We start from the raw sequence: 24,201 nt of genomic DNA, 5'->3' as shown, positions 1-24,201 counted from the left end.
TTGACATGCACACGTTTTTATAGATTACTTGATGAGTCAGCATAAGGGAAATAACGGTTCTTGTCAAATTTTCTCTTTTATTAAAATAAAAAAAAAAGAAAGAAAATTCTGTATGATGTATATTCCCGTAACTAAACAAAATATAAAAAAAACAAAAAAACAAAAATTAAAAACAAAATAATCATGTGAATTGATAAAGTAGTTCTTTTTAAATAAGAAAATGAAATTTTATGAGTAACAAAGGAGCAGCTGTCTTGTTTGCCGTTTTGAAAACAATCTAAAAAATAATGCAGAGATAAATAACTCAGTAATTCCATATTTGCAAAATTTATGTTGTGATGTCACCTAATTCCCATTAATTACTTAAAAATTTTCTTTACAAAAATAAAACTACTTTATCAATTTTACATAATTTGTGGAATATTTTTTGTTTCACAACAGCTACATACATCATAAAGATTTTTTCTTTATTTTTTTAATATAAAATGATTACTTCCCTTTAGCTAGTGACTGGAAAACTGACACCTGATGAAATCTGCATAAGTTTGAAGTCCAAAAATAAAGTTAATTTTTTCTAAATTTTAGATATTATTCATCCGGGGCAATGGCAATCAGGAAAATACCAACTTTGTGGGTGCTTGTTTTGTAGTTTGAGTTTTGGCTGGATATATAAAAAAAAAAAACTATTATGTAATAGATAATTATTTTCTCTTTTCAAAAAATTTCTTTTAAGTTTTTTTTTTTTTTTTTTTTTCTGGACTACTTAATATTTTTGCTGATATACAATTTATCGTTTAATGTTGGTGATTCTTTGCAAATTTGGTCTGTAATTTTTTTTTTTTTTTTTTTTTTTTTTGCAAATTTGGTCTGTGATTTTTTACAAATTTGGTCTGTGATATGCTTCTCTATTCATATAAACATAGTCCAATCTTAAAATAAAAAAGGTCCACTAGTCAATATGGTGCGCTTAATATGGGGTTTTCAGTCTTTGCGTCATCTCCATAGGCTGGCTAAATCTCGACTATCTTTTTTAGAACGCTGTCTGTACATGAGGTCTCTTTTCGTGCCACATTGTTCCTGTTGGAATTTACTTCCCTTTCTCCTTACCTTGGGAAGGGGACTGGCACGAGAGAGAGATGCTGGGATTTGGTTTATGTAATGAAGTGGTGCGCTCTTTTGGTAAAATAGTGCGTATCGGAATGTGTGATACAAGCAGGAGCTGTTAAAGCACGTGTGCAAATTGGCAAGTGTGTACGCGCTGACTGAAAATGCGTACTGAGCAAGGTGAAATGTATTAAGTGGGTCCATAAAGCGCTGGCTATAGTCAGCGTTAGTGTGTGGGGATAGAGACTTTTAAAAAAGCACATTATATGGCACAGCGTTATAACATACGTGTGTACAAAAATATTTTTGAAAGATAATGAAATACGTGGTTTTAGAAGAACCACAAATAAATGCTTTTCATTTGCACGGTTTTAAAAATGATGAAGCGGCATTTTTTTTTTTTTTTCTACTTTTTATTATTTTTTTTTTTTTATTTATCTTTTTTTTTTAACGTGTGGGATCAGGGTGGTTGAAATGAAACGACACGGTTCGAGTGTAACAGCCACATCCCAGGTAGGGTTATATATCTGGGTCATTTCTACTAGGATTTAGGTCATGAACGTTCAAAGGATGAAGGATTGTTTGGCTGCCTGTTTGGTAATTATGTAAGTGGGTGGGGGTGTCTGGTTTTTATAGCATTATACAGGGTGGAACGATAAAAGTGTTACTCTAAAGAAAACAACACTACAGCTTTATTTTAAAAATTTTATTGAAAAAAATCAATTCAGGGAACTTGATTATTTAGTAGAGCTGACATCTATTCAATGTAGCCACCTTCAGCCTCAATCACCGCCTTAATGCAGGTTCAGAACTGGGAGCATGTTTTTTTCACAAACGCCGGTGGAAGCTCTGAATATTTGGCGGATAGCGGCAATCAAGCTGGCTCTGGTGTTGTGGGAGGTCATGTTGGTGATGTTCTCGATGTATGACCAAATGAAGTAGTCCAGCGAGTTCAGGTCAGGAGAGGAAGGAGGGAGGGGCCTTTGAGAGAAGGGTAAAAAGTCATAGCAATCTTTCTCAATCTCTTTAGACTTGTAGGTTGGAACAGAGTTCTGCTGCCACCTGATTGCACCAGGGGATCATCACACTCTTCAGTGCATCCAGGTATTGACTTTCAAGCCGACTTTGAAGATATGAAGGGGCATTTATATGGTCCTCACTTGAAACCACACCAAAGACCATAACTGTGCATTGTCTGATACGTTGACCTGTGGCCTCAAGCGTTGAACTGTCTAGATTTGCATTTTGAGGGTGCTGGCAATGGTCCTGTCGTCATAACTTAGAAAGCATGAATTGTACAGCCGCACATCTTCGATCTCTCTCATTGAACGTTGTGTCACTTTCAAACATAATAGAAGGTAGAAGGCTCCTATCGCTCTTAGAATTTGTACACAACTGGCCAACTAGTAGATGGTTTGCAACAAAAAATGAAAACTGGTTTTCATCAAACAGAAATGAAATCATGTCTTTTTCTATGGCGACAATTTTACCGTTCTGCTCTCTGTGTATGTATGTATGTATGTATATATATATATATATATATATATATATATATATATATATATATATATATATGTTTCTCCCTGTCTCTGTCACCGGTTGGCATGAAGAAAAAGATTAATTTAATACAATTCTTGAGACGCTAAACTAGTTGAGGTTTTTTTTTTTTATATGCTGGCATGTATTAAACATCTTTTCTAAATTGACTGCTAAACTTACCTATCTCTGGTTAGGTCTTCATCTCTCTTTTAAAATCCATCCTTATCACTTCCTCCCATCCTTTCCGTGAACCTCTTACCTCGCTGGTTTCACATCTAATAACCCAAGAACTCTCATCCATACTATCAAAGCCTTCTGCACGCACTCCCTATCCTGTCCAAAGTTAATCTTCCTCTGAGGTCGTCAGATCTAAACCTCATTTAAGACTCTCATTACACATCCATCACATCATTCTCATTAGTTCACTCCATGCAACGCATGTCTTCAACCCCCTCTGGCCAGATTTCTGTTTCATACATTATCACACTGATAAACCCTTCATTTTTGCTGATGGTTAGTCTATTCAGCCTTGGCCCGTATATTAACAGCATAATCACGGTGACACACCAGTTTTCATTAGATCACCAAAGTTAAGCAATGTTGAGCCTGGTCAATACCAGATGGGTGATCATTTAGGAATACCAGGTGCTGTATGTAGGAGTGTCGACACCTTCCTGCAAAAACCTAACGTTGTCATCTCCCCTGATGGGGATATACATGCAACTCAAAACCACTTGTGATTTTCATATTCCCATAAAACTTGTAAAGGAGGAAGCCGGTTCAACTTGCCTAAGGTGAATACCACTGTCTACTGTATAATATAAGGTGACTGCCCTCAATCTGAGCCTTGGTGCCTATAGAGTTCGCCGTTAGAGCTCAGTCAAACACTTATCATGAACATGTGGGTATAGTAGGGAGAGCCTAGGAAGATCTCTTCTGTGTGAAAGGAGCTGTAGGGAAGAGATCACCCCCCCCCATCTTCCAAGCTGTCATTATGCTCGGAGTTGATCTTCCCCAGATATGACAACAGTATTACAATCTTATGAATCCATACATATTTTTTTCTTTTTTGCACTTAGTACAGTATAATCACATTCACACACTGGTTCCAGTTAAGTCACCGAAGTTAAGCAACATTGAACCCGGTCAGTACTAAAATGGGTGACCATTTGGAAATTCTAGGTGCTGTTTATGCTCTCCAATCTTTAATGCGTAACAATAAATTGATTTTAAATATGAATAAATTCAACGTGTCCAAATCTTTAAAAAATACACAGTGTTTGTGTAGATTGGTGATCTTTTAAACCAGAGCATTTTCAGTGAAAACATTATTACAAATATCCGTGGACTTAGAATGGTGTAGAATCATTTCTCCTAGCGAACACTCTTGATATCTCCACACTAAATCTTCGTTCCGTGATGTAGATAGAATATAAAAGCTTTTCTTCATTTTTGTGAATCACTATAGGTGCCAATCTGAATAAGCTCTGCAAATTTCATTAAAATTAGTTGATATCTTGAATTTTGGTGAATTTTCAATGGAAGTGAGGGCCGAAAATGCACATAAGAAGCGAAATGGGTCTTTTACTGAATTATATAAAGATAATTTAAAACAAAATATTTCTGAAAATACCAGACTACCTGTGACCCGTTGGGTCAGTATGTTATATTAGCTATGGAATTAATGTACGAGCGTGACACTTGTGACGTAAAGAAAATAGTTTTTGTGACATAACAGAAACATTTCTATGAAAGTATATTAAAATGAAAAAAAGAATATAGATTTCTATGAGTCGTTCTGTTTATAATTGTTTTGTTCTGAAAAAAAAAGAACAAACTTACAGCCATTGAATTATGAGTGGTTTGCCATACTTATAGGTAAATGTGCACTGAACAGATACCATAATAAAGTTAAGTTCAAATTTTGATATATCTTTTAATTTAAACGCAAAAAAAAACCCCAAAAAAAACAATTGGGAAGCTGAAAACGTACACAGTAAAACAATAAGTTTTATTGTCGTTTTGATTATTTATTTGTAATGTAAATTAAAAAAAAACATTTTCGGGGTTATTTATGTTGAAGAAAATGTATGAATGTTTTTTTTAACGAAGGTGTATCAAAAAATGGAGGACAGCTGTAAAATACATGGCTCTACAGTGGAAAATACCACTTCCCCAAGAGAATGTCTTTTTTTTTTCTTTTCTTTCTCTCTCTCTAAATTAACGTGCTGAACATACTGATATTAAAATCAATTTAATATTACGTATGAAATGTTAATACTTTTTAATTTATCCATTTATTTATTTATTGCGGACTATTGAAATGACAACTAGAAGATGAGGAGGCAATAAATAATACAAATTACTCATCTCAATAAAAATTCTAATTAATTAGACAATACCTTTTTTTAACGTAGTAAATTAGCAGACACACTGGCATAAATTCAACGTGAACGTTCTGTAAGTCGGTTGATCAAAAACAATTTGAAACGGAGACTGGTTAAAACGAAACGAAATGAATCTTTTAGCGACTTATATGACAATTCTTTTTTTTTGTTTTTTGTTTTTTTTTTTAAATCAAATAAAACAATGTTGCCCAACATAATCCGGCGGACCTGAAGAATCTTGCCCCACTTTTTTTCTTTTTTTTTTTTCTTTTTTTTTTTCTTTTTTTTTTTCTTTTTTTTTTTCTTTTTTTTTTTCTTTTTTTTTTTCTTTTTTTTTTTTTTTTTTTTTTTCTTTTTTTTTTCTTTCTTTTTTTTTTTTTCTTTTTTTTTTTTTTTTTTTTTCTTTTTTTTTTTCTTTCTTTTTTTTTTTTTTTTTTTAGCGGACTATTATCGAGTGGACACTATTCTACCAGATTATAAAAAAAAATTGAAAAAAAGTTAATATTTAAATATTTGTAGGGGGTGCTCAATTTCTAATGAAACGTTCTAGTCAATCAATCATTAGGTACCTTCAACGCGCGCCACAGCTTTAAACCCCCCCTCCCCTTGTATGTAACACAATGTAACTGTAATTTAATTTAATATTATCCTAACTTTTTTTTGACCATTCAAAAGGAGCTTCAAATAAACTGATATTTAAAAAATTTTTTTTTTACAGCATACAAAAATAATGAAAATGCGAGACAAAAATCGTGTTTACATTATCGACGCTTTAAAACAGCGTTCCTATGTAGTGACGTTTTTGAAGCCATAGGCACACCCATGTTTTAAAAATCTAGCAAAAATCAAATGTTCATATTTTTCTGAAATTTTCGATATTTATTCATTATTAAATAAACTTACATAATAAAAGTAGGTTTCGTTAAATATATTAGGATTTTATTTATTATTTTTTTTTTTTAGGTATTCTACCTCTCCCCCATATTTCATGCTACGAAAATTAAACAAAATGTAGGTCTATATATTATTCCTTAATTGGAATTCATTTTTGAGATGAGCATTATTTATATTAATTTATTTATTTTATTTTATTTTTATTTCGGACTATTATTCTCATCTTTATTAGTTGTTTTTCATCTTTTATTGGTTTGTTTATTCACAAAATAAATAAATAAATGAATATATATAATGCTCATCTCAAAAATGAATTCCAATTAAGGAATAATATATATATACCAATCGGTACGGACCCGACTATGGAAGATCAGATAATAAATAAACGTGGATTTATAAGATCAAAGAATCCAACCTTGATCGCCCTTCGGGGCCCGTGGCGCAGTTGATAGAGACGTTGATAAACATTGTCTGAAGATAGCGGTTTCAATCCCACCCAAAGCGTGCCAGAGGTTAATTGGCCAAAAATGTGGTGAGACGACAACAACTACGGATGGCAGTGATGGCTGAGAATGCAGTTAGGAGATTCGAAGTTCCTATCCGTCGCGGTTACCACCTGACGAAGGCCAGAGGAATAGTTGGCCGAAACGTTGTGAATAAACAAAACCAATAAAAGATGAAAAACAGCAACTAATAAAGATGAGAATAATAGTCCGAAATAAAAATAAATTAATACAAAATGTAGGTCGATAAAAATTTCAACATTTTTAAATCTGAAAAGATCAAAGAAAAAATGGTCATATAAAATCCTATTATTTATTTCACTTACCTTAAAGTTGTAAATAAAATTGGACATAAAATCAATATTATGTTAAACAAACAAACTTGTAAACTTTGTACTTCTCCGTAATTAGGTACGGGCAAAATGAATGCTGACGTTCAAAATGTATAAACATTTTGACTCCCTCCCTTTACTTAAAAATTCACCAAAAATCAGGAAATTAACCAATTCTAATAAAATTTTTAGTATTTATCAAATAATGATCGCGGAATATAATGAACTAATTATTTTTTATTTAAATCTTAGTGGAAATGTATTATTTTGTTTAAACAAAAAATACCTTTACTATAGTTATGGTTTTAAGTAGTAAATAAAAAACGCAAGAATTTATTTTTGCTTTTTTTTATATATAAATAAGGCATCGTAATTTGTAACAATAAAAATAAAATAATTTTTACAGGAACATTACGAAAAAAAAAAAACAAAAAAAAACAAAGTCCTTATTAATGAATTCGTTATAACTCGAGGAAAAATGAATTTCTCGAACTATCGATATTACCATTGAATTAAGCATTGTTTTAGTATTTTCACAAAAAAAAATTATAATTGCAAAAAATATTTCTACTTTTTTTTTTTTTCTTTTACATTATAGGTTTCGCATAATTTTTATATGCAAGAATAATTTCCTTGCTCGCAAGAATGTGAAACCATCGGCGTAACATATTTTTTATATAATACTAGTAAGGGGTACCCGGCGTTGCCCGAGTGTTTGAAGGTGTGTGTGGAAACTCCGGGGGTGGGGTTAAAAAAAAAAAAAAGTAAGCATGAGGATCGAGCCCGAACCGTTGAGGCAAAGTTGTAAATGAAAGTGTGAAAAACAAACAAAAAAAAAAAAAAAAAAAAAAAAAAAACGTGCGACGTTAACGATTGCCCCCACCGCGAGATGCTAACGGAAGCACGTTTGAATTTATTTACTTGGATTTGGCAGATGTCCGTTTTAATGAGTTAATGAGGTCAAGTTTGACTGCGGGATTTTTATTTTCCCAAGATGTTATAGGAAAAAGACTAACCCACATGCGGCGAGCGACAAATGTTGAATATTTATCTTCCCGAAATCGAGCAAATTAAATAGACAGGCGAGCTTCGTTGTTAACTGTGAGATATTACGATTTATATGTGATATAAAAAGTTTTAAAAAGTTGTGAAGCGACCGACCGCTTCTCTGAAAAAAACCTTTTGTAGACATACAGAAAAAGCGAACACACATACATACATTTTCGCTTTTATATTTATAGATAGATTGAACAATAATTAAAAAAGAATTAATTTAAAAGCAGGAACATAAAAAAATAATTAAATTAAAAAATGGAAAAATTTATACGAACATTCCATGTCAGTAACTATGGATGCCCATTCTTGAAAAAAGGAAACCTGTCCGTTTTGCCCCATCCACCTCTGCCCCTGCCTTTCCCCTTCAACTACGCGATGGCATTTTCAGATACGTTTCAAATTGTGTAAAGTCGACTTTAAATTTCACGTAAACATTCCGATTGATTAAAACGCAAGTTTGTGTTTTTTTAAAAAGTTTTAAGTGTTTTTTCAATAATTATAAATTGTTTTCTTTCCACTTTGAATTCTGTATAGATATTAATAAACAATAGTGTTAACTTTTTTTTTTCAATGAATAAATTAATGAATTTAATTAACATTTATGTCGTTTAAAGTTTATGAAAGTTTAAATTCTATTAATAATTGTCTGAACTTTTATAATGAATAAATTGTCATTGTAACTTAGTGAATTCACTGAATTTAATTGAGTCAATTAAATTGACCTTCCAACACCTAAAATACATTTGTAGTTTTATTAAAAAGTAATTTATCTACGCATTTAGAGTAGCCGACGAAGCAAAAACGAGGGGGGGGAATAAATAAATAAATAAATAAATATTACCAAAGGCAAGCTATCTTTCTACTTAACTAGATCAGTTTTTTGGTGTGTGTTCTTATTTTTAAGTATTTTTTTTTCTATTAATAGAAGTTATCGGAAAGCCTGCACAGTTAGAATGAAATAAAAGGTCTCTTTAGCACCATAGTCTAGCCTCGAGAACTGCAAAAAAAAAAAAAAAAAAAAAAAAAAAAAAAAAAAAAAAATGCTCGATAAGCCGGAACATTGTTAAATAATAATGAAATTATGTCATTAATGTGCTTCCGTACTTCTTTGAATTTTGCCGCCATGACTTTTTTGACACGAAACTAATCTTGTTGCTACCATGGCCATATTTTGGGAATATTATTACACTTTTTATCAAAAGTTAAGTACACTTACTGCATTAATTCATTATTTTAAGACTTTAACTTAGAACTTGGAAATAATTCCAGAAAACTTATATTTCTCTTACCAGAAAAATGTAAACACGATATTTGTCATGAATTTTTACTTGAAATATACGGTTTTTCAGATTTTAGATAAAATTATTCCATGTATTTTTTATTTCACACGCTATTTTTTCTTTGAGAAATTAACTTTAAGCTGTAATTTTTTAAACATAATCAAAAAGTAACCGAAAATTAAAAAAAATATTATGATTAACCGGCGTTCAAAACCATGTCCATACCTAAGCAGCCATTAGAATTGCCCGTACCTACCGTCAGTAATATAATTGTTTGAATCTCAGGAGAAAAAAAAAACAATTCTAAAAAATAATTATTTTTACAAAGCTTTAAATGATGTTAAATTCAAATATTACGCAATATGAAGTTAAAACAATTTTTTTTATATAACAGGTTTCCAATAATATATAATCATATAATAAAATATGACTTTACTTTTGAGGTAATAAAAATTGCAAAATCAACTAAGAAAATTCGTTTGGATTTGATTATTTAAAATGACAGTGATAATTAAATTTTGCGCTCCCCCCCCCCCAAAAAAAAACTATGGACGCCTGTAAGCAGCATAATCTTTAGATACATGTATCAATAGAACAGTTTAAAATTAGTTTTATCGTCTGTGTAGTTCGTTATTAACAATCTATTTGTTTTACAAACGGTAAGTCTTATATTGTTTTTTATCCATTTTTATTTTTTATCGTACATTTTATTTATTCAAATGATCTTTCATAGAAATTGACCCAGACTATAGTAAACACACGAAATGATGACGTGACTAATTAATGCGTACAATGATGACGTTCTACACAACGGTTTGGAGATGCTTATCGTTCATCCATTTTAGAACCACTCGATGTTTTTTTTAAAGCGTCGATAATGTAAACACGATTTTTTTTTTTTTTTTTTTTTGTATGCTGCAAAAAAAAAAAATTTGAAAAAAAATTATTTTATTTGAAGCTTCTTCTTTCAAATGGTAAAAAGGTTAGGATGATAATATTAAATTACACTTACATCGTGTTACATTACGGTGGGGGGGGGGTTAAAACTGTGGCGCGCGTTGGAGGTACCTAAAGATCACTAATCTGCAAATACATTTAGAAAATACTACTATTGCATATCGTCTTTCCGAAGAAGGGAAATTACGCGCGTGCGTGTGTGTGTGTGTGTGTGTGTGTGTGTGTGTGTGTGTGTGTGTGTGTGTGTGTGTATATATATATATATATATATATATATATATATATATGACTAAAGGTGTTTCCTGGTAGGGGGGAGTGTAATATCGTCCGATTTGTTTTTTGTATTCACGTGACTCCCCGAGTTTTCTATAAAGAAAAGCTTTGTACGTCATTTGTTCCGGTTAACAATTTGGCGATTTCTTTTCCTGTCTCCCCTCCCACTCCTTTTTATTCCCCTTCCCCTCATCCCCGATTGTCTAACTTATTTTTGTCCCCTCTTAGCAGATTTACATCGACTTCGCCCCTCCCCCCTCCTAAAAAAAAAAAAAAAACAATAAAATCTCTTAGAATTTTAGTTTAGAATTCAACATAAAAAAAAAACTACAGAAAAAAATCTGGTAAATGTTTACTTTAACTACAACCGACCAATAAAATTTTGAGGGGCTTTCGGGGTCGCTGACAACGAATCTGATAGTGAAACCTGTCGCAAATTTACCGTTTGTAAGGTATTAACCCTTGGACCCTGGCACTATTTTGCGCCATTTCACCGCCTTCATTAATGCTACGCGCATGTCCCGTGATCATTATTTGATAAATACTGAAAATTTCATTAAAATTGGTTAATTTCCTGATTTTTGGTGAATTTTTAAAGGGAGGGGTGAAAATGTTTATACAATTTGAGCATCGGCATTCATTTTGCACGTACCTAGTATAAATAACGCTATAAGTAAAGTTTTGCAAGCGGTTTACAAAAACATTATTTTTCGTTCTTTTTTTTGGGGGGGGGTATTCAGTTATAGAACTTGTATCAGGTGCTTCTGTAGTTTAATTAACCGTTTACCTGTAAGTGACGTGCAGACATTAACCAAACAGAAGGACCGTTTAATATTTCACAAAAATTCAGTTTACGGTCGAAAAATATAAATTTTTTTTTTTTTTTTTTTTTTTTTTTTAAGAACAACATGAAAAACTACGTAACAACACAACAAAATGAACCAAATTTTTTTCTTTCTTTGAAAATTTTTTATTTCAAATGTCCCTAAAAGTTCACTAAAGATTTCTTCACGAGGTGACAAGTCACTTTACTGCGCGCGTGTGCGCACATACATCATGTAAAAAAAAATTAAACATCCAATGTAGCAACAAATCTTGGGAACATCAACTTGAAAAAACAGTTGGAAATGACTTATATACCATACATTACGACCATGTAATCCTTACAGCCACCTACCTTGAAAATGCTGCTGTGAAACCTGACATAGTTATCTTCATCTTCTATCTCTCTCTCTCTCTTCTATCTATCTATCTATATATATATATATATATATATATGTAAAAGCGAAGATGTGTGTGTGTGTGCACTTTTTGTGTATATCCAGCAAAGGCTTGGGGGGGGCTTGGTCGGGTCACTCCTTAAAACTTTTTTACGAACAGGGGTCGCGTCTATCTTTAACTTGCCCGACTTTTACACGCTATTTTCGAGACTTTTTTTTTTTGATCGCTGACGCTGCATCTTCGTTTCGTTTTTCGAAACTGAAAATAAACTGGTGTTCTCCTCGGCCTTAGACGTCCAGAAAGCAAATAAGGTTTGATCAATGCTGGGGGGGGGGGCGTAATATCAGACAATTGCTATTTATTTGGCAGGGGGGAAACAAACAAATACGCAGAAACTGGCTTGCAGCGCCAAACTTAAGTTAAATTCTTGCACATGTCAATTTCACTTTATAAACGTTAAATTAAGACAGTTTTTACTTCCTCTCCCCCCTCGTGGCCGAGATGTCAGGTTTTTTCCCCTTCTTTTCCACCTTTGCGTCAAGGCTTGGGGTTCGAGCCCACTTTCCTACCAAAACATTTTTTTTCTTTAACACCCGGCCAACGTTTTTTTTTTAAACATGGTTGTTTTGACCCCCCATCCCCCGAATACACACACACACCTGGGCAATGCCGGGCACCCCGCTAGTATGGAATAAGTCAGAAAGAGTTGCAACCTTGGTTGAAGTGAGTGTCCCTAATGATGGAGGTCTGAACAGAGCTGAAAGGGAGAAGCGAACCAAATATCAAGGTCTCGTGTATGGGTACTAGTGCACTTATTGATCCATGCTGAAATAATAACGGTATTATTTAAAAAGCCGTTCTTAACATGGGGAGGGTGTTTTGTACCTTTTCTGTACTTTAACTTTACAATTGAATAAAAAAACATAAAACTTTAATTAAACTTGGAAATACGATTACAAAAATAGCGCGGATCAGTAAGTGCATTAGCACCCATGTGATATGAAAAGAAACTGGAATCTTAAGGAGATATCATACCAGTTATTATAGGTGTCACAGGACTTATGAAAAAGAACCTGAAGTCCTATTTAACTAATATTCCTGGTGAACAAAGTGCAAAAGAGATCCAGACAATTGAACAATGAGGATACTAAAAAGAGCTCTCGGTTGGTTTCAATAAAAAGCACAATAATGTTGGCAGCTGGTTTGGCTGCCCCATACCCATCATTACAATGTTCAAAGAAAGAAAATGAAAAAAAACAAAACATTATTGCAAGCTTGCATGTAGCATTAACAAAGGCGGTGAAATGGCGCAAAATAGTGCCAGGATTCAGGGGTTAATACCATGCAAACGGTAAATTTGCGATGGGTTTGAATTGTAGTTAAAGTAAACATTTACCAAAAATCTTCATGATGTATGTATCCGTTACGGAACAAAGATGTCATATTCTAAAAATCATGTAAATTGATCAAGTAGTTTTAGTTTTATAAAGAAAATAATTTTTAAAGCGATTAATGTAAAATCCTTAGCATTACAGGGCTGATCTCGCAAGTTAGAATTATTGTAGACTTATCTGCATCCTCCTTTTTTTTTTTTTCCAGATGGTGACGTGAGAGATATCTTTTTGCTTTTTTCATAAAATTTGATTTTCGTAATTAAAAAAAATACAAAAACTATTTGATCAATTTACGGTGCTTCTTAGTTATTAGATCGATAATTGAATATCTAACTATTGAACTTCAAGTAAAACCAATGGTATCTATTTAATTGCCATGTCGCTGTAATGAACATATCCAAGAATTATGAAAAAAAATTAAGGTAGAATTTTAATTATTAATGAAAACGGTGTTTGAAGACAATTAGCAAAAATTGATTTTTGCTTAAAAACAAACGAAACAAAAAATCAAAATGGTGAGTTCGATTCTTAACAAGTGAGGTATTTTTAAAAAAATCTTTGACAATTTAATAAAACTCAATTTTTACTAGTCTATCAGACCAAGAGAAGACACAATAGAACGCCTTTCGGCGTTTAGGGGTCAAGTTAGTCAGTGGTATGTACATCAAGGTGGACGGGTGCTGAGAGTTCATCGGAGCACATCCATTAAAGTACTTGTGAAACGGGTAATGACTGATTTACGATTGATACCTTCTAAAGATTCCAGTTTCTTTTCATGTCGTACATAAGTTGTTGGTATTTTGTGATTTTCTCCGTCTAAGCTCTGTTAAAGCCAGCATCATTAGGAACGCTTACTTCAACTAGTGAATGAGGTTCTGAATGATGGGCAACAATGAATTCATGAATATGAAGACTCATAGCAATCAATGCCTGTACCAGGCAAGACACCACTTAAATAAATGAATACGGAGTAGTATTTAATGCAAAAATGAGCAATCATTAAATTAGCGTATCTATATACTATTTTAATGTTCATAATATTTTGTCGTCTTCTGTCCTCCTTTTTAATAAATAGGATATCCCAGTCAAATAATTTATAATCTGGAAACCGTGACAGACAGACAGACACACACACACACACACACACACACACACACACATAAAATTTCACACACACTCACACATATATAAAATTTCACACACACTGAGCAAACTCTAGACTCAAAGGTTCTTGTATATCTTTTAGACAATGTCTGGCTCGCTTGAAACAATTGTTCCATTAGTATTTGGTATGATATTAATTTGACTAAAAATAATTTTTGATGTCTTTTTTTTTTGGGGGGGGGGGGGCTTGTATGTATGATACTTCCTTTTGAAAATTATCGTCTTTGCACCTTTTTAATTTTCTTTTCTTTCTTTCTTTTGTAGTGAACATAAAATTTACCACCCCGGAACCCAAAAAGGACACTGGGTAAGTTTATTTAGTCTCTTCTTTCCTCAAAACATGCCTCTGAAAAAAAAAAAAAAAAAAGAAAAAAAAGAAAAAAAGGTTTGATATGTCAGTGGGATGACTATATCCTGATGCTTCTCTCTTGCCCGTCGGGTTACAATGACCTGTTTGAGGGTTCTGGCATACAGCTTGTTGCTCAGCAAGAGTTTTTCTTGTCCAGAATTTCCTCTATATTTAAAAAAAAAAACAAAAAAAAACTGTATAATACCCGACACTACATGAAAATATATTCCAAAAATCACATAAATTGATCATTTTTAAGCGATTAATGGGAATTCGTAGGCATTACAACACAAATCTAGTAAATTTTGAATTATTGAGTTATCTCCCTTGGTTTCTGGGATTTCTTCTTTTTTAATTTTATTTTTTTTTTTTAAATGATGAGTGAGACAGATCTTCATGAAATTTGATTTTTCTTATTCAAAAATAAAATTACTTGATAAAATATTTTTTGGAATATGATAATTTTGTTTTGTCATGGATACATCATAAAGATATTAATGCGTTTTTGTTTTTAATGTAAGGCAAATTCTGAATAAGAACCTGAATTTGCAATGTAATTCTGATTGGGTGGCTATGAATATGAGCGTCAGGGGAGAACTTGACTCATTTCTCAGGTACGCGTGATTGGTTTTTGATGATGAAATTGTGATTGATTAACCATGTTGTGTGACCTTGCTCATGGGCTGCCAGAGTTGAGATGTGCTGCAGGCTAAGGGAGAAGCCAGTTTGCAACAACATAACCTTGGATGAGTTGAGCCAACACTTTCCAATAACTCTGCAGCATCCGTGGGTTGGTTGTTGCATGCTGCTATCGAGCCATTCCATCATCTGTAGATTCCATCCGGGTTTTTACTTGTTAAATTTTCAATAACAAAAATAAACTCCCGCGTGCAGTGTTTATATGGAGGTTTCTTTTTTTTTTTTAGTCACTTTTTTCCATCATTGTCGTCATCGTCCGTCTTGTGATTGCCATAGAAATAGGCGTCTTTTTCATGAACAAGGCTGATAGCCATTAGTCGCGTGCTCTCGTGTAATGAAGGAATGCGTGAATGTAGGATTGACATGAAATTCTTAAAGATAAACTAAAATGACCGAAATAAATGACTTAAATAAATAAAAAGTAAATGACTTAGAATGACTTTAATGAACTTAGGATGAATTGAATGACCTTAAGAATTACTTGAATGCTTAAAAAATAACTGGAATCCTTCAAAAACAACTTGAATGATCTGGAGAATGACTTGAATGGCTTTGAGACTGACTGGTTGTAAAGTGGGTGATCATTTTACATTAAATTAATACAGAAAAGTGATTCCCTACTTCATATCACAATAAGTACAGCATGTAGTAAGAACAGATACTACACTTTGATCTTGGCCAAAAGGCCAAGAAAAGGGTATTTATTTGCTCCTCCACCGAACAAATTAGGCACAAGGCCGATTTTTAATGTGAGGAGTGAAGGGGAAATGGGGACCAACTCCCCGGGGAGTAAGGGAGCTGGATCGTGACAATTGGTATGAAGGGTTGCCCCTACATTGACCAAGGTCTTATATGTGGAGTTGCCCCCACATATGGTCTTTGCTTGCAGTATCTGTCGGAACAGATGGTATTTATTTGCTCCCTCACCGAGCAAATTAGGCACAAGGCCGATTTTTAATGTGAGGAGTGAAGGGAGGGGGAAGGGAAAAAGGGGACCAGCTCCCAAGAGGTGGGAAATGGGAGCTGGTTAAAGGTCAGGCATGTGGGGTTGCCCCCACATCTGGTCTTTGCTAGTCATAGCTTACAGTATCTGTCGGAACAGATGGTATTTATTTGCTCCCCCACCGAGCAAATTAGGCACAAGGCCGATTTTTAATGTGAGGAGTGAAGGGAGGGGGAAGGGAAAAAGGGGACCAGCTCCCGAGAGGTGGGAAATGGGAGCTGGTTAATGGTCAGGCATGTGGGGTTGCCCCCACATCTGGTCTTTGCTAGTCATAGCTTGCAGTATCTGTCGGAACAGATACTACACTTTGAGATATTAAATCTTTTATTCATGTTAAAAAATACAGTCAAAATTAACGAAGAACAAAAAACTTAGGCACATGGCCAACTCAAAAGGGGGGATTTTGGGGGTCGTTGGTCATCCTTGTCACTCCAGAACTAAACAAAGTCAAAAGTTTCTCCCAGCTAGTATCTTCTTTCACCATAATACCGCATTCACCCTTTCATATTGGGGGACGTCCTAGTAACTCCCAATTTTTAAAACATTTTTTATTGACGTGTAAATACAAAAAAGATAACAATAAAATGGTAACAATAATTCATTTGTGTCGAGGGCGGGGGAAGAAAAAACAAAAGGTGATTAGTGGGACCCTCCCAACCCCGTCTAATTGATAGACTGCCCGTTCCACTAGGTTTGTAAAAGGAACCTCGCTTCTGCGGGTCAGTCTCTAGGTGGGGATGCCCTCTAGATGGGGGTGAATGGAGAAAAGAAAATTTTTGTGGGTAAGGGATGGAGGTTAGTTTGTATTTCTTTTTCTCCAAGATGGGTAAAATTTAGAGGAAGGGGTGAGAACAAAAATTGCAGGTAAGAGGGGATGGGGATCTTGGAGGCTTCCTAATCGGGGAGGGATGGAACACATACTCAGCTAGCTGAGAGACTACTTGTTTAATTTTACTTTACAGAACTGCGCGTTCCACACCTAGGCAGGGAACACGTATTCAAATTTGGCTCCTCTTCGTACACACAGACTTGCCACATGTATCCATCTTCTGTCAAATGCTGCGCGATGCAGCCTTCTTCTATCACATCTGATCTTCACCCGTAGTTGGTGTTTAAAGAAAGCGATCAGATCTTGATCAGAAAAAGACAACACCCCCCGGCAACCTTGCAGACGCGACGTCCAAATCACCATTCTCGCCACGGCCAGGATCGTAACGTAGACCATTTGTCTTTCCCGGTCCCACGGCGGCCTCACGTTGTCCACAACATTGGATACAGTAATTGGGCGAGGATGCTCAGGATCGATGCGAGCCGTCACCCCACTGACATACGACCAGTACTGGCGGAGTTCGCGGCAATCGAAGAAAGCGTGATCCGTAGTTTCCACGGCCGTTGTCCCACAACGGGGACAATCAGGCGACTCCAAAAACCCAGAACTGCATTGTATGTTGTTGAGTGGAAGTGCATTTCGGGCCAATCGCCAGGTCAGAGAGAACTCCGAATTGTTCAGATGACTCGAACTTGGCGCCCAGCTCCACGCGGAGCGGATCTCACTCTGCTGCCATCCCAAACGCGCGCATAGCGGGTCGTCAGCGGCCCCCTTCACTAGATCCCTGTGGAGTTCCCTACGGGTAGCAGTCACAAGGTCACTGGACCTTGGTAGTCGTTTTAGCGCGGCTCGGCACTCTTTCATGTAGGCAGATTCTCCCCGCGGCCTGCGACGGCTCTCGATGGAAGGGTCGAGAACGAGGTCGGGGAAGGCGGCAGTAACCACGGGGTGCCACGGTTGGTTCTCCTGCATATAGTGGCTCAGGAAGGCCAGCCTCTCAGCATCTCGATGACACTTCAAGTCCGGCATTCCCAAGCCTCCCTCACACGGACGTTGAATACAGACCTGTCTGCTCACCCAGTGTCTTCCTCTGTCCCAAAGGAGCGAGGACAAGAGTTCGACAAGAGCTTTTAGGTGTTGTGCAGGCAGGGGAAGTACGGCCAGTCGGTAAAGGATGAGAGGAAAGACGTAAGTGGTGCACGCCTCAGCTCTACCCTTTAAGGAAAGTTTCCTAGGAAGCCACGAATTGACTGCAGCCTCCACCTTTGACCGTACCTCCAACCAATTCTTGTCAAGCTGGAGACCCGGTCCGAACCACACGCCGAGGATCCGGACCGGGCCATCTGTCCAGCTGAAGGGCGCAGGGAGGTTTGCGTTGCCACTCCATGCGCCCAACCGCAGTCCTACCGACTTGTTGCGGTTTATCTTGGTCCATGTGATTCTTTCGTACTGTGTGAGTGCCTCCGACACGACCTCAATGTCTCTGAAGCCCGACGCGAAGATCGTGACATCATCGGCGAACGCGGATACCTTGGCAGCTGAGCCGCCAGGCAGAGCCATTCCGCGCAGGGCCGAATTTGCCTCCCCATGTCTCAGCTTGCGGAGAAGAGGCTCCAAAGCCAGGACATAAAGCAGGGGCGACAGCGGACAACCCTGACGAACCGACCGAGAGATAACAAAGGGTTTCGAGCGCTTTCCGTTCACTTGCACGACAGCCATGGGCTGTCGATACATTATGGAGATCCACTTGCAAAAGTCCGGTTTAAAACCGGCGGCCTCTAAGACAGATGCCAGGAAACGATGGTCGACCCTATCGAAAGCTTTGGACTGATCTAAGTTTATCAGCGCGGCTTCCGTGTCGTCATCTATTCCCCCCTCTAGGATCATGCGGATCAGGTGCAAGTTGTTCTGAATCGATCTCCCCTTCACAGCGTAGTTCTGTTCCGGTTCAACCAACTCGTCGATAACAACCTGCAGCCGATTCGACAGGACCTTGGCCAAAATCTTCAACTCTGTGTTTAGCAGAGTTATGGGCCTGTAGTCGTCTAACTCTTCCCCTCCATGCCCGTCACCTTTCTTCAGCAATGTGATCACTCCCTTGGTCACCTGCCCTGGGATGGATCCCTGAGCAAACCAATGGTTGAACATATCCGTCAGAAGGGGCAGAAACATGGGCGACAGCCTCAAGTACAGTTCGTATGGCAGACCATCAAGTCCTGGCGATCTGTCACAGCTGACCTGCTTCAGCGCAGTAAAGACCTCCCGCTCCGTCACCCGGCCCTCGCAACTAGCCGCTCTAGCCGCCTCGAAGCGGGGAGAGTCGGCCAAATAGTCGCTAAACTCAAGGACTGGAAGATCGGGCTGCTGCGTAAAACGCTCCTCGAAATGTTCTCGAAACCCCTCGCAGATCTCCCGAGTCGATTCCAGGATGCGTCCATTCGGATGTTTGATTTTTGCAATGTATTTGTCCGAGCCACGCCTAGAAACCTCACGGCGCACGTCTGCATCAGAATTGACTGCTTCGTTGCCTATCTTTCTAAGCCTAGCTCTAACTACTTGGCCTTCGTAACGCTCGCTAGTCTCGCGTAGAAGGTCCTGCTTAGCTAGTTCCTGACTAACCCTATCACCCTCCCCCGTAGCCTGGGCTAGTTTCTGCTCTAGCTTCTTCTTCGTCTTGGCCTTATCTAGTGCGAGGCGCTGGGCATACTTGACGGAGAAGCTTCTGATCTTGGCTTTGAGACCTAACCACCACTTACTCCCGGTAACCGCCCCCACTAGTGCCTTTTTAATCAATTCTCTTAACTGATCTTCGAAGTCTTGTATCTCCAGAAGGGAGGTGTTTAACTTCCAGTACCCCGCTAACTTAGGCCTATTTCCTAGCTTCAGCCGGGCCATAACTAATTTATGGTCCGTCTGGCCTAGCCAAGTGAACGTGGGACAAGATAAGAAGTCTACTTCGCCTCTCCTAACTAACATCCTGTCCAAATAGGTATTTGGATAGGAGGAAACACTATTGGTCCACGTCCACATCTCCCGCCCCGGATGCTCGAACCGAAACCTGTCGACCAGACCGCATCTAGCCATCAGATCAGCCAGGCTGGACTCGCACCTCTCCGATCCTCTAGCTCCGCCTCCTACCTTATCTATGTCGGGGTCTAAGATGGAATTCCAATCCCCCATTAGCACTACCCGCTTCCGACAATCTACAAACGCGTCAAGCTGACTGAAGAATGAGACCCTCTCACAAGCGGTGCTGGGCGCATGAACCGCAATCACCCGAAACATAGAATCTTTTACGGCAACATCGGCCACAACCAGCCTACCCACCGCATCTCTATGGACAACGTCGACCGTCGCCGACAGGGTACGTTTAACCAGCACGGAAACTCCCTTCCCCTGCGGGCTGCCATATGCTGAGAAAACCTCAAAGTCTCGGGCCAGCACCTGACAGTCCACTGAGGAAACGAAATGCGTCTCCTGAATCGCAGCAACATCCACTCCCAGGGACAAGAGGTCGTGCCGGAGGCGAGCCGCCCGGCCCGATGATCTCAAGCCCCTCGCATTCAGACTAGCCAAATTCAAAGCCATGGTACCTACCTTAAGGTGTGTTACACTCAGCTCCGAAGTCAGCCGGGGAAAGGACACCGACGTTGTGTGCAATGCTCAAGGTGGTCAGATTAAACTGCTCAAGGTGTCTTGATTAAACTGTACAAGTACCGATTGTTTTAATTGGATAGTTCTTGCAATAGGTATTCCCAAAGTATGTAGTTCTGTGATGGAAGCAGAGGTTGGGGGATCTTAAGTATTGGCAGCTTTTAAGACCTTATAAATTTCTTTTTTATGCATCTATTGTTCCTATTTACAATGCCTCCCCACGGGACAGAGTTAGACACCAGGGTCGTCTTTTAATGTGGAGAAAAGGAACAAAAATAAAAAAATTGTCTCAGTCGTGAAGGATTTCTCCTCCACTGACATAGAACAAGAAATTAAAGTGCAGCATCTGAAGAACAGATACTACACTTTGAGATATTAAATCTTTTATTCATGTTAAAAATACAGTCAAAATCAACGATGAACAAAAAACTTAGGCACATGGCCAACTCAAAAGGGGGGATTGTGGGGGTCGTTGGTGATCCTTGTCACTCCAGAACTAAACAAAATCAAAAGTTTCTCCCAGCTAGTATCTTTCACCATAATACCGCATTCACCCTTTCATATTGGGGGACGTCCTACTTAACTCCCAGTTTTTAAAACATCAGATACTACACTTTGATCTTGTCCTGAAAGCCAAGTTTGTTTATGCATCTATTGTTCCTATTTACAATGCCTCCCCACGGGACAGAGTTAGACACCAGGGTCGATTTTTAACGTGGAGAAAAGGAACAAAAATAAAAAATTGTTTCAGTCGTGAAGGATTTCTCCTCCACTGACAGAGAACAAGAAATTTAAGTGGAGCATCTGAAGAACAGATACTACACTCTATTGTTATTCACTGAACAAAATGTCCTAAATTTATTTTTTAAAAATTCATTCTGTACTCGAACATACCAGTGTGTGACATTTTAATTCCGATCCCTGTGATAGTTAAATTTGGCCTCAACAAGGGTTGAGTGTCTTAAAGTTTCTTAAATGTAATATTTGACGAAAAATATAGGCCAGGAGGTATACATTTACCGCTTTTATTTTTAAGGCAGTGTTAGATATGGGGAATATGTCCTAGCAAGAAAATATGCTACCAAAAATCACATATATGCAAAGTATCTCATAGAATTTTGCTTGTTCCCCTGCTCACCGTAGGAAAAGAAAATCAGAAAGAGTTTGTCTTATTGCCATTGATTACAAATATGTTTGTACTAGCTGGACGCCCAGCATTGCCCAGTCATAGGATATGCTTAAACATGATATTTTAATTTATGCAGATTGCGTATGTATTATTATAGAATCAATCCTCTATTGATTATTGTATGTTACAATGAATAATTTTCCTGGTGGACTAATTTGCAAAAAAATAAAATAAAAAAAATGTCGTTCATCAAATTCCATCTGTGTTCGTTTACAATACCATACCAGTTAATATTTGAGCTTGACGATCTTAAAAATAGTCTTTCTTCTCTTAGAGATAAAAAGAATTTTTACGGGGGAATATTTTACGTTACACCAGCCAAGGTTACACTGGTGTAACGTTAAATATTCCCCTGTAAAAATTTTGTTTGCCTATGAGAGAAGAAAGACTATTTTTAAGATCAGTTTTTTTTTTTTTTTTCAATTTTCAATATATATATTTGATGAATTTCTATACAAAACATATCAAAGAACACTGTCAGAAATATACACGACCTTTGTGTGAAATTTGCAAAAGATAGGTCCTGAAACAGCTGAGTCTATGAGGAAGGAACTCCTTCACACACGCAAAGTGACTTTTATATAATAGAGATTTTTTTTTCCCCTACAATTTGTTACATTTATTACAGAAATTAATGTATCGTTATACTTTTTTTACTACTGTCACCATAAGTTTCCAAGATTTGTAAACAGAAACTCCACACACAGATAGATAATTTTGCTTTGTGTGCGTTTTAGTCACGTATGGTTGTGTACATTTTTTTTTTTTTTTTTTTTTTTGTTTTCTTAAAGATTATTTTCAAAATGGCGGACAAGACAGCTGGATTTCTATTACTCATAAAATTTGATTTTTTTTTTTCTTTCTAAATATTTTTTTAAATATAAAACTACTTGATTACTTTACATGATTTTTGGACTATGATTTGATTTTATCACTAATACATATGTCACACAGAATTTTTTTTTTTTTTTTTTTTTTTTTTGCATTTTCCCCCCAAACTAGGCAGAATGTCACTTTGATGTAGGGAGCTACTATCGGGAACATAAATTGCAGGGATACTATGTAGGGAGTTGAGCACCAAGATGTCTGTTTACATTACATTTGAACTTCTGCATGTCAGTACAGTTGGGGAAGGAACTATTAAAGTAGAAGGCTTTCTTGCATCTGGGGATCTCTGCTGTGTAGGGGTGGGAATTTGCTGCCTGTCGGGTTTGTCGGGAGTATTTACATCGAGGAGGGGGGAGTACAAGGGCTGTTAGTTCGTTGGAGCATCTACCATTGAAATACTTGCAAAACAGGTATAGGAATAGGGTAAATTCTGGACAAGAACCAAAAGTTTCTTTTGCATTTCGATTTTTATCTTATCTGCTAAGCATTCTCTTTTTACTTCAGAATTTCAATGCAAAAATAGGAGTGACTACCTCCTTCCCTTATAAGTCCTCATCATTCGACTCTGAACACTGTACAGTAAGTAATGTAGAAATCTAATTAGATTTTTTCTTTTTTTTTATATATATTATGCTGCACCGCCTGTCAATTCACCTCAAAGTAATCACTATGCTTATCAGCGATTACGTAGCTGATATAGACTTTCCAAAGTTAAATTTCCAGATTATAAATAATATACAAACATTCCATTTTCTTTCCCGTGTATATTCTTAGAATATACGTAACAAAACTTCCCCTACAATTCTTTTGTATTAAGTTCAACTTTAAACTATTGTTTGTGAATTTTTGAGATGAGGATTGATAATACGCATTATTTGGATTATTGTTTTCATATCGAGTATTATTGATTAAATAAGATTTAGAATGATTGGCTTTAAGAGTATGAAAAAAAAACTATTTGAATATTTATACCTGAATTTCAAATAATTCCATTTTTTTTTTTTTTTTTTTTTTATGACTAGTCGATCGTGTACTTGACAGATGGAGACCAACTTGAAGACAACCATATTGTAGTCAGTTGGAAAGCAGGCAAATGGAAGATAGTTCCATAGGTGTGCAGTTCTAAAAAAGAAGTTTCGTTTATGGAATCCATGTTTAGGTTTAGGCACAGATAAAGAGTAAGGGAAATTATTGATAGTGGTTTCAGCTAGACGAGTGTTTTCCATGAAAGTTCGGGAAGGGGAAACCATAGATTGGTCTCATATGAGAATTTGCCATGAAAATAACGATAGACTAGAGACAGGCTTGCAACGTTTCTTTTGTTGGAAAGAGAAAAGGGTATCTCCTACTAGAGTCCAAAGTTTATTTTGAACTCTGTCAAGGCAGGACAAGCTGCTTCTAGCAGCTCTTGCCCCGATGTGGCAACAGTACTCTATCCTTGGACGTACTTGGCTTTTATACAGGTAGAGAATCGCATCAGCAGTGA

General features: G+C 36.6%; 1 protein-coding gene and 1 pseudogene across 1 annotated transcript in view; one reads left to right on the top strand and one right to left on the bottom strand.

The window, feature by feature from the left end:
- The window catches only part of LOC145266619 (dual specificity mitogen-activated protein kinase kinase 3-like), a 90,761-nt gene that overhangs the window by 34,786 nt on the left and 31,774 nt on the right, over positions 1 to 24,201 (top strand). Inside the window, exon 2 of the mRNA XM_080122525.1 lies at positions 14,369 to 14,411. Coding sequence (XP_079978651.1) covers positions 14,369 to 14,411 — 43 coding nt within the window. The remainder of the gene's footprint in view (positions 1 to 14,368; positions 14,412 to 24,201) is intronic.
- LOC145266758 (U2 spliceosomal RNA) lies at positions 15,725 to 15,851 on the bottom strand (annotated as a pseudogene).

This window comes from Euprymna scolopes, chromosome 41 (genome assembly GCF_053919585.1).
Source record: "Euprymna scolopes isolate OS-2025 chromosome 41, ASM5391958v1, whole genome shotgun sequence".
Classification (NCBI taxonomy): domain Eukaryota; kingdom Metazoa; phylum Mollusca; class Cephalopoda; order Sepiida; family Sepiolidae; genus Euprymna; species Euprymna scolopes.
The sequence above is the reverse complement of the archived record's forward strand: the minus strand, read 5'-3'. Positions and strand labels throughout refer to the sequence as shown.